At 49.2% G+C, this 15,284-nt stretch overlaps 2 protein-coding genes across 10 annotated transcripts in view; one reads left to right on the top strand and one right to left on the bottom strand.

Moving 5' to 3' along the window:
* Positions 1 to 856: 856 nt before the first annotated feature.
* Amigo2 (adhesion molecule with Ig like domain 2) lies at positions 857 to 3,953 on the bottom strand. Of its 4 annotated transcripts, none has more exons than XM_055627134.1 (2): positions 3,672 to 3,953; positions 857 to 3,301 (listed from the first exon to the last, which is right to left on the bottom strand). In XM_055627134.1, exon 2 carries the CDS (start codon positions 3,239 to 3,241, stop codon positions 1,682 to 1,684), a length of 1,560 nt encoding a protein of 519 aa, XP_055483109.1. In that variant the 5' UTR covers positions 3,242 to 3,301; positions 3,672 to 3,953; the 3' UTR covers positions 857 to 1,681. The 4 variants fall into 4 exon arrangements, with proteins under 4 accessions (XP_055483109.1, XP_055483110.1, XP_055483111.1 ...); XM_055627135.1 differs by having other exon boundaries at positions 857 to 3,298; XM_055627136.1 differs by having other exon boundaries at positions 3,704 to 3,953.
* Pced1b (PC-esterase domain containing 1B) overlaps positions 3,862 to 15,284 on the top strand; it is a 122,554-nt gene continuing 111,131 nt past the window's right edge. For 4 of the 6 annotated variants that reach the window (XM_055627142.1, XM_055627140.1, XM_055627141.1 and 1 more), the window contains exon 1: positions 4,175 to 4,241. The gene's annotated coding sequence lies outside the window, so the exon portion shown is untranslated. The other 2 variants (XM_055627143.1, XM_055627144.1) reach the window with 2 other exon arrangements.

The raw sequence follows: 15,284 nt of genomic DNA, 5'->3' as shown, positions 1-15,284 counted from the left end.
GGAAGGGCCTTGTGACCACTTGCTCCTTAACCCCCTGCTGACCAGTCTGCTACAGAGAATCCCCGACAGCACGCAGGCAGCCGTCAAGCGTCCACTATTGCCAACTGTGTCCCCAATAAGTGACCACTGGTACCACCCACCTTCCATCCTCATCTGCGTCTGTAAGGTGCCACTGTTGACCATGCCCAACTTTCCGTAGAAGATGCCTAGCCGCTTCTTCCCTGCCTTCGGTTACTCTTGTCTGATTTTATCCCTTCTCCATGCCCATGGGTGTCTAAAGGTGGTAGGTCCTCTGGATCCCGTCTTCCCCAGGGAGCACACTGAGCCTGGGATTTCCTTTGCTCCTGTCATTTGCTCACTGTTTGGTCATACACGACCCATGATTCTCTCTGAGCCTCCTTCATTCAAGCACCTGTAAACTATAGTGCAAGCCCATCTTAACCCCACCCCTATTTCCCCTCCTATATGGTAGTACGGGGCTACAGGGAAACCAGATGCTAATATGGGAAGGAACTTGAAGCATCAATTGGTCTGAGCCCTCCATTTTAGTGCCAAGAGAGGCACATGATTACCTCTTGGCAGATATGAGAATAATCAGGTCTCCCGGGCACTCACTTGACCTAAAACTAGAATTTAAGTGTCTTCCAAACCTGGCTGGAATGCATTATATCAGAGTCATACACCATGATGCAGAGTGACAATCTGATCAGAGCATATTAAAGCTGGCTCTCCGCCCCCCACACACACTAAAAGATAAAGTCCCTTTGTAATAACAATAACTTTGAAGAAGCATTTGCTGTACCATCTAGTCACATAAAACATCTTGGACTGCATTTGTAAACAGGCAACTCAGACGTCAGGTCACAGAGCACATGTATTTACGCTGATTTAAAGGTCTAAAGCACAGTACATCGGGGTCTATTTAGCAGGTCATATAACTTGGGTTTCACATATACACAAGCAGGGGGTTACCTGGACATCTTGGTATGACACATGTTCGTGACAACAAATAGTGAGATCATTTGTACCTGGATACAGCAGAGAGAACGCGGAGAAGGAAGACAGCTAAACAACGACACCTTTCTGCACAACTTGCTTTGCACTACGTAGGATGTGGCACAGCTGTGGATGTTGTTAGAGTCTGTCCATTCTGGTCTGAAATGGTGATTTTGGCTGAAAAGCCTCTATGCCAACTTAATGCTTTATAAATAACCATTTCTTCCCTTCCGCCTCTTTTAAAAATAAAAGAAGCCACTAGTGTTTTTCTTAAAAAAAAAAAATGTTTTTTTTAAAAAAAGCTCAACTTTGGTTCTAGTAAGACAACAGAGTCTATTTTTAAAGAGTGCCAGCATATAGCTTTGCTTTTCCTTTAAGGTAACTGAATAGAGGGATAATGGCCAGTCACACTGCCTTCAGGCCAGCCTTGGCATCAGCAGCATCGCTGAAAGCTAAGCTGAAGCTGCTATCCAGAACTTGAACTCTCAAAATCAACCACATCTTTCCCCAGCACAGTGAGCAACCAGTGTGCTCGGCTTCACTTCCTAGCAACCATCTTAAGACACCATTTGGTTTTCTCTCAAAAGACAAAACAGTTTCTGTCCTGCTGTTGATTTTGTGGGACCACACGAAGTTAAACAGGGAGAGAGTGAACCACGACACGGGACAGACACAGGCAACACGGTTAGGTGGAGGCCACAAAGGGTGTGTCTGAGAACACAGAATTGACCGAGTCTGAGTCCGATTTCGCCCTCGGGGACTTCAGGATGCCCTCGGCTATCACGGCCTCACTGGGGAAAAGCTTGACTTTCCCGTTCTGTCCCGCTGCAGTATCCTTCAGGGGCTCCAAAAACACCACTCTTTTACCTGCCTTCCGGTCATCAGCAGAGGCTTCGCCAGCGGGGCCCGGGCTGAGGATGGAGGAGTGGGCATTGCTTTGGGTCAGCATGGTTTTCTGTCTCTTGGCTTTACATTTGCATGGGCACGGTGTCAGGTACAGATACAGCAGTACCAGGACTATACTGGCCACGCAGGCGGCGAGGGTGGTAAAAGCCGTGTTAAATGCCTCGTGAGCATGGGATCTGCTGATGGTGAAATTGCTCACATTTATCATGATATCCACAGTTTCATTCAACAGGCGCTGCCTATTCATTGCAATACAAGAATAAATTCCAGCATCCTCAAAACCAGGGTTCTCTATGACCAGACTTCCATTGTAAAGCACACGAAAGTTTCCCGTGTCTTTATCTGGCTCCAGCAGTCTGTTATCGGGACCCACCCAGATGAAATCGGTATTTCCATTGCCAGTCTTGCTGTCACAGTGGACGATCGCTCTCTCCCCAACCTGAGCCTCGTGGATGAAGCCAAGCGCATGGAAGGACCCGTTGATGACGCTGTAGGAACAGTTCAGAAAGCTGTCCTGGAGCAGGGACAGCTGACGGTTGTGCCTGGAGTCCGACCACAGGCGGCAGGTGTAGTCATTCTTAAAATCCATCACGGAGCTGAAGTGCCTGCGGTACCAGAAGATCAGCAAGGAGTAGAGGGCACAGTCACAGACGAACGGGTTCCCGTGGAGGTAGATGCCTCTCAGCTGTCTCCCCGGCACTAAATTTATGTGGTGCATTGGTATGGAAGGGATTCGGTTATAAGAAACATCTAAAAAGGTCAGATCGGGCAGCTTGAACCTCCCGACATACAGATCCATAGGAAACTGTGTGAGGAAGTTCCCACTCAGGTAGAGCTTCTGCAAGTGGGAGAGGCCGCCGAACGCTGCCGGGTCCAGAGAGGAGATGTGATTGTTGTAAAGGAGGAGCACTTCCAGCAGCCTCAGCTCCTGGAACATGGCACTTTTCACCGACCTCAGCCTGTTGGACGATAAGTCAAGACACTTTAAATTTGGAGTTGTGGAGAAACTGCCCACGGAGATGCTGCTGATGTTGTTGTGCCTTAGGATCAGGGTGCTGAGCTTGACCAAGGACGCGGGAATCCAGTCGGCATCCAGCAGTCCAATCCTGTTATAGCTCAGATCCAGTCTTCTCATCAGTCTGAAGAGGTTCCCAGGCACCTTGGACAGGTTTTTGTTGGTGCAGCTGACGATGTCCGTGGCGCAGATGCAAGCAGAGGGGCAGGCTCCTGAGGCGCTGGGGCTCACCATCGCGGCGATGAGCAACAAGCACAGCAGCTCTCTGCAACCCGGTTTGACAGCTCCAGTCAGGGTGGGCAGTGTGTGGAGCCTCAACCACATTATGGTTGTCTCTGAGCCTCTCCCGGTCGCTTCTCACCAGCTCAGCCTCCCACCAATCTGCTGACAATATTTAAAAAGGGAGGAAAGCACAAGTTAACTGCCACTAGTTAACCCTTCCGTACTATTTACTTTCGTTCCATTTAACTTTTGAAATGGTTTCCTTTTCATTGCCAACAGGGTAGCCTTTTTAAAAAAAAAAAAAAAAAAAAAAAGAACCTGTTAAATGCATTTTTTCCCCCTAGGTTCCTCCATCCTCCAACTCAGTAAGCTTTCCAGGTACCTTGTCTCAATGCAACCGTCTCACTATCAGGAGCTCAGGGGGCTTTGCTTGTTTGTTTGTTTAAAGGATGCCTCCTGCCCTAACTTCCTCCACCGACACACACACACACAAACACACAATCGCATCCCATAAACAATTGAACGGAAATACTTAGCCAGCCGTCGGTCTAGCGGACCACTCACAGCGCTGGGAAGCCGCCGCGGCTCGGCAGAGGCCGCCGACGGCGGTGCGCTCGGAGGGTCCGCGCGTCCGTCAGTCGGTCCGCGCCCCGCGCGCTCGCACCTTCCCTCCTGCTCCCGGTGGGCGGCAGCCTCTCAACTTTGGCGAGTTTCGAGGCGGCGGCGCGGCATCCCCGGCTCTGCTGCGCTCGGCGGCTGCAGGTATCACCGGAGCTCGGCCGCGCCGGGAGCGGGGTGGGCGGCGGGTGCACCCGGCCCGCCGGTGGCGCTCGCAGGCTGCAGGGCCCGGGCTCCCGCGCCCGCCGCCCGCCTTTTATCCCGCGCGCCCGGGGTCGGGAGCGGGCGGGAGGCGGGTCCCCGCGTCCTCGCTCCTCGGGCGCCGCGGCGGGCGGAGCAGGGGGGGCGCAGCCAATCGCAGAGGCGGCCCCGTGCGGGCTCCGCGCCGCCTCTCGGCCGGGTGGGACCGCGGCGAGGCCTGCGACTCTGCACCCCCAGGCCCCGCGCCCCTCGCCCCGCACCCGCGGGGGAGCCGCCCAGCCCGGTAGGGAGCCGCCCAGTCTGCCGGGGAGCCCCGCGCGCGGTGGCCCGCAGGTGGCACCCCACCCCGACCTCGGAGCCCGGCTCAGGGGCTGGGGCGAGGGGCCTGGCGGGCGCTGTGCCCCGGGTGCTTGCCGGGGTCCCCGCCCGGGTTTGGAGGAGGAGGAGGAGGACAGGAGCGAGGGCCGCGGCGCGTTCCCTCCGGCACCACCGGGGCTTGGCGGGGGGTGGGGGTGCGAGGGCGCCGCGGGGACGCCCCTCGGTTCCCTGGGAAAGTTCGAGCCCCTTTCCTAACTCGGAGAAGGCGGCCCGAGGCACCGGGCCCAATTCTAGAAGCAAAGGGGCAGGAAAGAAGGCTGAGCAGACCTTCCGGCTGGAGTGCAAAGATAAGGGCATTAGCCTTAAAAAAAATAAAATAAAATAAATAAACAAAAATCCGGAGTCATGCTGGCGGCTCCGGGACTAGGATTAATCGGAAAGGTTGGCTACGTAGGAGGACTTGGCCCCTAGAGGCCACGCAGCCACCAGGCTCCAGTAGTCTGAGCTAGCATGCTGGGAAGGTGCAAGCTGGACAAGGCCATGGGAAAATGAGGCAGAGAGCTTGAGGCCGGTGAGCTGTACGATTACAAATCCGTTTTTGTTTAAGGCTTCAGCGACGGGATTTGATTGAGCCAAATGATCCATTTGGCCGTTGTATGCGGATTAAAATAAATAAATTACTGTCCCTACAAAACATGGTAACTACGGTAGAAGGGATAGGGAAGCAATAAAAATGAGGCAATATTGGGGAGACAGCTGGAGCAGGGCACGTGACTGGTTAAACTACTTAAAAGCTGAAATGATTACCCCCTCCCCCCAGGCACCCTTAAATGTAGTGAAAACTCCCAGCCTGAGTTTTTGGCTATGGGTGATGGGCCAGCGTATTGTGGTAACCTGTTTGTGGACCGGTTCCAGTGTTTTCAAGAGAGAGCCACGGGATTCAAGTTAGTTTCACTTTCATTCAAGATTGGCTTTTACCGAAAGCATCCAGCCTGGGGGGCTCTAAGGGTTAATTCTTCACTTCCCCAGGGAAATAGGTTAAGACTTTCTGTCAGACCACACCCCCTGACTCCTCAAAAGACTTGGTCTCAAAGCCTTCATGGTTACCAGGTTGAATGATAAATAACCTAGAAATGGACATTAAAGGAGTACTATTTAACTGACCCATAGGTGCCCCGGGTTTGCAGTGTTTTACTAACATCCTATTGGAAGGAGACCAGGAAGGCTGTTTAAACCACCACAAAATGATCTAAAATGGGTGTTTTGTTTAAGAAATGGAGAGTGGACGGTACGCTATAGCTGAAGGCAAGTTGCAGGAGTATCATGCCATCACTCCGATGCACGAAACAGCTGAACCCAAACTCACAGGCAGGTTTGTGTGAGACCAGGGTGAAAGTTGTGTGTTTACCAGCACGGAGATGAGAAAGCTGCCTTTAATAATGGCATAAAAGTATGGCCTTATGTTATGGAAGATAATACTTTTTTTTTTTTTTTATTTCAGGCATTTTTAAACTTTCATCTTCTAACATCCCTACATTAGTTCTATAACAAAATACCCCCAGAGGGTGCTTTTCTCCCCCCAAAGAAATGTAATTGCGCTCACAGTCACAGAGGCTAGATATCCAGGGTCACGCCACACCCTCAGTTGCACCTCTAGACAAGACCCCCATGCTCCTCACAGCACGGTAGATGGAGTTGTGGCAGGGTGACAGAGGAAGTGATCCCACAGCGTGCCAGACAGGTCCAGGAGTCAGGTTTGTTCTTTTTAAAACAGCTCTAGCGCCCGAGGCCCCTCGAGCCCTGCCTTAGACCCTTGTAGGTGTGATGCTCCAAGAATTACTTGACATTAGGCCCCACTGCCCTAACACAGTCACATAGGGTCAGGCTCCTATGGCGTGAATTGGGGGGGGGGGGACAAACACTCAAATCATAATCAAACCATAGCATCTCCTGTCCACTGTAAGGAAAATTCTGTGACGGTAGTGTTCTCCTCCGTCACGGTCACTGTGGTAGAGGGGCCAGTTCTAGATGGTGATGGCGTCAGTCTGCTGTTCTTTTACGAGTCATAAAGCTTGTCTGAAAGCGGAGGGGCCCGACGAACGGCAGAGTCCTGGACCCAGCCACACCTGAAGGCCTCTAGATGCTCTCTCTTTTATAACTCCATCACTCACTGTTCCCCGAAACCCCGTGCCTTGATACTGTCCCATCACCCAGATGATAAATAGCTTTACTCCAAACTGTTTGGAAATGGAATGTGTTGAAAATGGTCTTGAGGCTCCGCTTGAAGAGTTTGAGTTGAACAGAACGGAGAAGTTTCTTCCTCCAACTTGGAAGGAGCACCAAGACAGATGGCCGGTGCCGTCTCAGGCGCTAAAATAGGACAGATGGATGTTCCTCTGGTCTTGTCCGTGTGGTATTTTCTACTGGTATTTTTGACCGTTTGATCATGACTCCAGTGGATAGTAGGAAGTGGCTTCGACATGTGACTTGATTTTTTGAATCTAGCGTGCTGAGATGGGTGTGATCATGGAGCGCCTTCCTGGCCTCAGACACCGCTCCTGGCTGGAGGCAGTGGTTGAGATGCAGTCTTGGGTTCTTCTCGCTCTGGTTTATACGACTGTCTTGGTAGTCTGTTGTAAGCTGTCATCACACCGGGGAGGCTGCGAACCTGTCAGCTGTGCAGTGTGTGAGGCTGGGTGTCTCGGCAGCCCCAGCCTGGTCCTGAAGGCTCAGGGGATTCCGTGTTCCACTGGTCTTCAGTCCATGCTGGAAGCCTGAATGAAGGAGCTGGGTTTTGGTATTAGCAAAGGAATCCAACAGCAGTGATGGCAGTGGTGGGGTGGAGGACTTTGCTCTTAAAAGCAGGGGCCAGCAGGCAAAAAGTAAAAGCTTCTTGGTTTCCAGACCGCCTTCATCCGTGCTGCCATCAGGCTGGGTCTTCTCGTCTTGCATATCCCTCCCAGGCTTGCCGGGCATGTCTGCCTCCTACTTGATCTAGTTAATGTGACAAGCAAGATTAACAACAACACAGTCATTTTTACTAATACTATGGATTTTCTAGCCTATGTGTGGTTTTTATGTTAGTTCCTTTGATACTAGCAAGTTTTCTGTGATCCAGTGGAATCTCCCCTTCACCTCTCTCGGTGTGTGTGTGTGTGTGTGTGTGTGTGTGTGTGTGTGTGTGTGTGTACACGCGCGTGCATGCCTAAGGCACTCTCTTCTCTAGAAATTACGCTTAGGGAGCCCTTATTGCCAGGTAGCACTCAATAATGGACCAGGAAAGGGAGTGTCCCTGAGAGCAAGCGTTCTCATAATAGATATACATAATTTAGGAGTTAGAGCGCCGGACGAAAAGGGTCACTCAGAGCTTCAAATGAGTCAGTGGCTCCGCTTTGGGCCCTTGTCTCACAAACTCAAAAGAAATTCACAGACAAGAAGGGTACGCTTAGAAGGGAGATGCGGCTTAAAGGAGAAGATTAAAGCTGTGTTGCAGAAAGCAAGAGCTCGGGAGAGGATCCAAGGGGCTTTTTATAGGATGGTAGAAACTAAAGAAAGACCGGAGAGATTTCTACTCTGATTGGCTCGGTCTTTGGGCCTATCGCAACACTTCTGCGTATGTCCAACTGGGGAGATGCTCGCGCGCCGCCCACCTGATGCTCTCCAGTTCGGGGGGAGGGGGGCGGTCACGCTTTGAGCTTTGGTTTGTTCGCTAGCTGTTGCGCTTGATGGTCTGTTGGCAGTTGGCCCTGGCTGCTGTGGCTGCTGTGGACCGTGCAGGTGTGGTGGTCTTGGACCCTGGTGGGCCCTGCTATAGCCGTTCTGCGGTCTGTTCTCTCTTCGTTCTCGTAACTACTCTATCAGCTGCAAACACATTAAACTGCTGATTTTCTTGGTTATTTTATAAAGCTCGTGGTCTGTGGGGTGGGGCCCTTTCTGGAACAAGTGGAGGCTGTTTGGAAACGTGTTTTTTGTTTTGTTTTGTTTGTTTTTGTTTTTGTTTTTTTTTATTCTCAATGAAGCCTGTTATAATTGGCTGCATTAGAAATAAGAATACGCAAAAGGCAGCAGTGCCTTGCGAACATTCCCCAGGAAGAGGGACTTGGGGCAGCCAGCTCGCCTGCCAGAACTGGCTTAGCGCCCTCTCCTTCCTCCCATCTGGTCATCGTGGTTTTCCAGCTCCCCTGATGCCCCCTGTATCCCCAGCCTCCGTATGACTGCTACAACAGCGGTTTTACCCAAGTGTTGACCCGCAGGAAACGTGAGGCTTTGCCACCCAACTCCAGCAGCCTTTCCCGGTGTGGGCAGGCCCCTGCTGCTCTGTGGCCATTGTCCAGGGTCTGCTAGGGTCACAGCACTGTCCCAGGACTCTCCCTGGTGGAGATGAATTTCCAGGGAAGACTCAGACTCCGCCTGGGGTGCTGTTGAGCAGGAGGAAGTGGCTCCATCTCTGAGGGTTTGGCTTTTCTGGTCCCGTGCCTAGCTCGGACCCTGCGGCATGGAGCCTTCGCTGGGTAACAGCGATCGCTTCCCTGTTCGAGGTTTGAGTGGCACTGGCTCCAGCCTGTTAAAATCCCTGCGGAGTTGGGTTGGCTGGACCTGAACCTCTTCGACTGTGGGTGGCGACGGAGGGTGAGCAACAGTGTCAGGGTTGGTTTCTGAACATGCAACGACAACAAAAACATTAATTTAGAAATAATATAATTCGGTAAACGTATAATAACATATAAATCTAGAAACACATTCTATATCCATAGATTTAATATATTATATATTTCTAGATAATAATATGTAAACAACGCAGTACATACATAGTGAACCCGAGGGGTGCCTGGCAGCGCCCGCCCGTGTTGCATTGTGTGACGTCACCGCAGCCTTGGTTCCGAACAGGCAGACTTGATGCTGTCCTGCCATGCAGCACCAGCAAATGCTGCCCGAAACACCCCAGTTCATATTCAGCACTAGCGTATGCTATGAATTGCGGTGTTTTTGCTGCATGTACAAGGTTTTCTGCTCATATAGAAACATAATGGTCTAATTATGAAAAACGAAAACATTTAATATTCTCCTACCGTGGTTCCTCAGCATGCAGGTACTGAATCTCTATGTTTGGATTATGTTGTGGTCGTTTGTTTTTAAATGTTGGTGTTAGAATTGCCAACTAGCGTTTCATGAAAAAAATAATTAAGCAAAAATTGACTAAGGATTAGAATAGAATTTCCAAAGTAGCCTAAACATACTTCTGCCATTTTGTATTATGTGTTTATGCAAAATAGTTATCATCACTGGTGGTGATAGATCAAACATCAATCAACTCAGAAAATAAATACTGACTGACCTGTGACAGTGTCTCTCAGCGTCAAATACTTGCCATGATTTGAAGATTTAATTATTTTTTAAATCGTGTGTGTGAGAGAGAGCAAGAGGGCGAGTGAGCAAGACAGAGAGAGAAAGAGAAAGTGCCCTCAGAGGCCAGAAGGGGGCATTGGCTCCCCTGGTGATGGAGTTACAGGCAGTTGTGAGCCCTCCGAGTGCTGGGATCTGATCTCTGAACTCTGGTCCTCTGCAAGAGCATCACACAGTCTCTGCCAGTGAGCTGCCCCTCCAGCCCCCAGATGGAATTCTTTTTGTGAAAATGAAAGAACCACCTTCATCTCATTGCAATGCAAGCTTCCTGTCATCTCCAGTAAGTATTAAAATTACATACCAAAACTTGTTTTAATAGAAAAGTTTTATCCCAGTATGTTTTCAGATTGCATACCTAGCATATATATATACATACATAATACATACATACATACATACATACATACGTCTTGTAAAAATGTATAAGGCAATAATGGGTCATGAGTGGAAAAGTTTAAGAAGCCCTGCTATATTGCTATCTAAAATAATATGGAAGGGTACTATTTGGGGACATCAAAATTACAAAATGGTAAATTCTGATTCTTGTAAAAGAAATATATATAGGTAAATAAATATATAAGTTATATATTTTGTATAGCTTCTGTGAACAAATTATATTCCTATGTCACCAGTGGTTTTTAAAAGTATTTCTTTTCTTTCCTTATCTGTATACTCGATTATTCTGCAGTACTTTTATGATGAGAAAAATACTCTGGAAAGTTCTAGCTGGTTAGAGTTTCTTGTTAGTGGTGGTTCACATTTAATAATCACCCACCTCCGTTCTAGAGAGCCAGACCCTCCTGTACTTCTCAAGCAGGCAGTGAAGTACCTTCAATGGGGTGGGGGAGGTGCTGACAACTGCCACCTATGTTGGCACTAGAGCGGTTCATTGGGCAAGCATTTACTAAGCACCTACAGTGTGCCAGGCAGATAATGTGAGAATTACAGTGATCCGACAGCCACACCAGTGTGATGGAAATGAGGCACACGATGGAAATGGAGTCTTCACTGGGCATTAGTCTGCATTCCCAGGCCCAGGTCAGGACTTGACATCCTTTGTTGAATTTCACTGGGAAACACTGGGAGTCCTCCCAAGGCCAGCTTTTGAGAAGGTCTCATGATGCCCTGTTCCTCACCACCATTTGTTTTTCAATGAGAAATGAAAATAATAATAATTAAGGACCTTTTCCCTAATCGTGAAAATGCTGGGTGCTTACTGCAGAAAGATTGGAAGGCAAATCTGCTCAAAGAATAAATCCACCGGAGAAACCTGAAGGCTGTAATAAGGTTTTCTTCTTTGTCATAATGATACATTGATAAAAACAGACCTCCTGCCCCTCCCCCTCATGCTCCTCCTTCCCTTTTCCTTCTCCTTCTCCTCCTCTTCCTCTTCCTCTGGCTCCTTCTCTTCCTCCTTTTGTTGCTGTGTAACCCAGGCTGGCCTCAAACTGGCCATCTCCCTATCTCTGCCATCCAAATGCTGAATTTGTAGGACTGCATCACTGCACCTTTTCTTTCGTATTCCAAACTCGGTCTCAGGGATAAAATACACAGGTTAGAATTTGCTTCTAAAAACCTGTGGGGCTGAAGAGATGGCTCAGTGGGTAAAGAGTTTACTGCTTGGACATAAGGACATGAGTTCCAAGTGTGCACAACCCACATACAAAACTAGACCCACATGCCTGTAACCCCAGTACTCTCCAGAGACGGGCAGAGCCCAGAGGGCTCGCTGGCTAGCCAGTCTAAGTGAAACTGCAAGCTCCCGGCTCAGGTAGAGAGCTACTGAAGACATTTTGTATCGACCTCTGGTCCCCATGCATGCAAATATATACCCACATGCAAACATAGCAAGCGCGCGCGCATGCGCGCGCACACACACACACACACACACACACACACACACACCCCAAAAAATGCAGATTTGAAAACTCCCATGTGCTGAAACGATGCTCGTAATTATCATGATAACCTCTTAGTGTCTGGAGCATAAATGGTAGGGGTCTGTTTTCATTTTGCGCAGTACTAGCCTGAGGGGTCATGTAATTGAATTCCTGAATGCCATCATACCTTCCAAACTGGGGATCATCGCCATCCTTCTGATCCATACTGAGAGCATTTCACACTCCCATTTTTGAGGATTTCGTTTACTCAAAATAACATCTCATGGGAAGCGAACGTCACTCACCAGCTAACACTGGCACAAATGAAGTAAGAGTGCGCCGAGAGAGGAAAAGAGAAACGTTACACAGACAGCGTGACCACGATGCTCCATCAGCTACTTCGAGCAAACGCAGGCTTCTGTGGTGGGTGCTCCCCGGGTAGTTTGCTGTGGCACTCTGACCCGTCTGTGTGTAGCAGTGAAAGGTGGCGTCACATTCCCCAGGAGAAGGACCTCTGGAGAGACCACAGGAAGTGTGGTCGTAGCAAGCACACACGGTCGTGTGCGCTCTGTACTGTGCTCACTGAACTGCTTGCTACAAGGACCCTCGGGCTCGGTTATTGAAACCCCCCATTTTCTAACAAGAGCTACTCCGGGGCTTGGTTGGTGACCTGACCCAAGATCAGAGGTAGAACCTGCTTTTTTACCCTGGTCTTTCTTACTCCGGTTTCAAGCTTCCCCATTAGTGCTAATGCTTCCCATTTAGGGACTAGCAGGGCCGACCATGATTTAAATTCCATTCAACAAATATTGTTAATCTTGGCCACACTCCCAGAACTATAATGTGGTCGCTCTCTTCTAGGAATCTTTAGTGTGATTAGAAATAAATTCGGGCAGCGCTGCAGGATAGAGAATGTAACTCCAAGCTGGAGGTGGCCGAGAGCCCAAAAGCTTGCCCCAGAAAGAGGCAAAACTTTAGCTCTTACTCATTTTGTTGACAAAACTATCTGATTCAACGGAGTAAGTGTCTGTAAGTTAAAACATTATTTGGGAGAAACAAGTAACCAGAGGTGAAAATGATTTCAGAATTAAGCAGCTGTGCAGGGCACACGACACACGCTTTGATCCCGTTCTTAGGGGGCGGAAACAAGATCAGCTGTTGAAGGCTAGCCTAGGCTCTGTAGCAAGTCTGAAATTAGCCTGGGCTCCCTGAGGCATTGTCTCAGAAACAAACGACATGAACAAATGAATGAAGTAACCTCAAGAGTCCTTCTCTTCATGACATCAACAGTAAAGATTTATATAAGCAAAGGAAGATGTATCTCTCTCGTGATGTGCACCATTGGTCTGAAAACACCCTGTAATTAAAAGCCAGACAGCAATGGATAAAAATAGGATGATATGGTAAAACAGACCATTGAATAAAGAATCCAATCCCCGGATTTTGGTCCCGAATGCTCTGTTTCTTGGCTGTGTGACCTTCAGTAAGTAACACAGCCTTGCAGATTCCAACCTTCCGGCTGTGATGTAATGGAGCTAACAGTCTGATTTTTCGAGGTTGCCTCGGGTGAGACAAGTGAATAGGGCTCCGGGAATTATGAAGCTGTAAAGAGAGCATTTTGTCTCGCTGCCCTTGGCCTCAGCCATGCTTTAATAGAGCACAGATGTGTGGTAAGTGTTTGTGGGACCTAATGGCCAGGTTTCTGTATGAAATAAACTGGGCTGGAGAGGTGGCTTACCATGGTATGTTTACGGCCAGTTATGTGGTTCCGGTGCCCTGCTCTTGCCAGTATACCTCAGGCCCCCATCTGCTCAGCCCACCAGAGGTGTCAGCTGCTGTACCCACCTGGGCTTCCCAGGGGCCCTGGGCACCGATGAGGGTGACTTCTTTGGCGGAGGCCTTTAGGAGTGAAGACGGGCTGACTCAGCATTCAGGGGAAAATACCCAAAGAGAACTACAGAAAACGTAAACATGAAAGAACCGCTTCGCAGAACAGTTACGACACGCTGCCCCTTGCCTCCTCCTCTGTGGCAGTCAGTCGTGGCAGAAGGTGTGGGTTTTCTTGGCAGCTGCTGCGCAGGAGCAAACAGGCTGCCGGAGCGTGCTCACGGACATTCCCCGCTTTATGGAAACAGCAGGGTGATGAAAGCACAGTTCCTGTGGCGGTTGTCCACACTTGCCTCAAAATAAAATTCTCCACGTAGTCAGTTACGTGTATGACAGTGGCTGGGCGGCTGTTCGCTGGGGGAGTCACGGAGAACCTGGCTTCTCAGCTGCTGAGTCCATGAGTGTTAAAATGTTTGCCGGTTGGTGGGGTGGTCCAGGCGGGGCCAAATCAGGAGCGTCGGCATAGCTCTCACTTGCAAAGCTCGACGCTTGATATTTTGGGCATCTTTCATTCATAGAGAATGATATAAAACAGAGCCAGAAGAATATGTAGCTAGAGTTCAGTGGATCAGAACTCCGTGTCGCTTGGCTGTGCTTCACGACTGAGAGATAGCGAAGTTACAGTCAGGAGTGGGTTTGGTGAGCGTGAAATAACAGTATACAATAATATTAGATGAGCTGAATATTTAGTGGTATCAAGCCAACAGGTAATCATTGAAATCTTCCGTGTTTATTGAGACAGAGTCTGGCTTTAAACTTGAGTTTCTCCTCCCATGTGCTAGGGATTACAAATACACACCAACTCCAATTTTCAGTGAACTAGGTTTTTTGTTTATTATTGTTGTTATTTGTTGTTTGTTTGAAGCAGGGTCTTGCATAACCCCAGCCTGACCTCAAACTCAGTACATAGGCAAAGACGTGAAGTTCTGCTTCTCCCGTTTATACTTCTCAAGTGCTGAGTTTTCGGGAAGGAGCCTCTATGTCCTGTTTAGGCAGGGGCTGCGTGCATGCTAGGCCCAGGACTCTTCAACATTCTCGCCCCCAGCGAACCTTATTACACAAGAGACACAACGGCCTCCCATTCTGCCCTAGTGGGAAAAACTTGCTGTTGCTCGTTAGACTGATCTCTCCTCTCTTCCCTTATCAGAGCATTAGCAAAGGAGAGAGAGAGGTAGGGCCTCACTGTGAGCGAGCTAGAAAGGAGACGAGGAGAGAGGCACGTGGATCAAGAATGTAGAATCTGTGTCAGAAAAACTGTCCGAGGGGCTTTCTCTCGAGATAAAGGCTCAGAAATAAGTGAGCAGAAGCAGGAATTTTGCAGAGCCTCAATAAAATAAAATATAATAGTAACTATGAACAGTGGAAGGAACGTGAACAACCAAATAGGCAGAAATTGCATTCTCTCCAGCTTAACTTGATAGCGAGGGTAGGCAGGAGGCGAGCGGGAGGGCAGACTCACAGAATGGGGCGAGCAGAAGAGCCGTGTGTGTGCCCTGAAGGCCGCCGGGACACAGTGCCTCTCCCAGCTCAACTGTCTGCTGTGTTTTCTTGCGGCACCAGCCTCCCAGTGGCAGAGTGTCCTGACTTGTAACAATGCAGATACCTTTTTATGCATTACGTTAGTGGACTCGGTGCACTTTTTCTCTGCTTTGCTGCTAAACTTAAGAGACGAGTCATGCATACTTGAGGCTTTGTGGTTAGCTTGTAGGTCTGCATGATATTTCATTGGGTGGCATTATCACAATTTTCCTAGCTATTTCATTAACAGAGGCATTTCGGTAGCTTCTAACCTGTGTGTGTGTGTGTGTGTGTGTGTGTGTGTGTGTGTGTGTGTGTGT

Source organism: Psammomys obesus, unplaced genomic scaffold (assembly GCF_907164565.1).
Source record: "Psammomys obesus unplaced genomic scaffold, mPsaObe1.curated_primary_1811, whole genome shotgun sequence".
In the NCBI taxonomy this organism is placed as follows: domain Eukaryota; kingdom Metazoa; phylum Chordata; class Mammalia; order Rodentia; family Muridae; genus Psammomys; species Psammomys obesus.
This window is presented reverse-complemented; position numbering and strand designations above follow the sequence as displayed.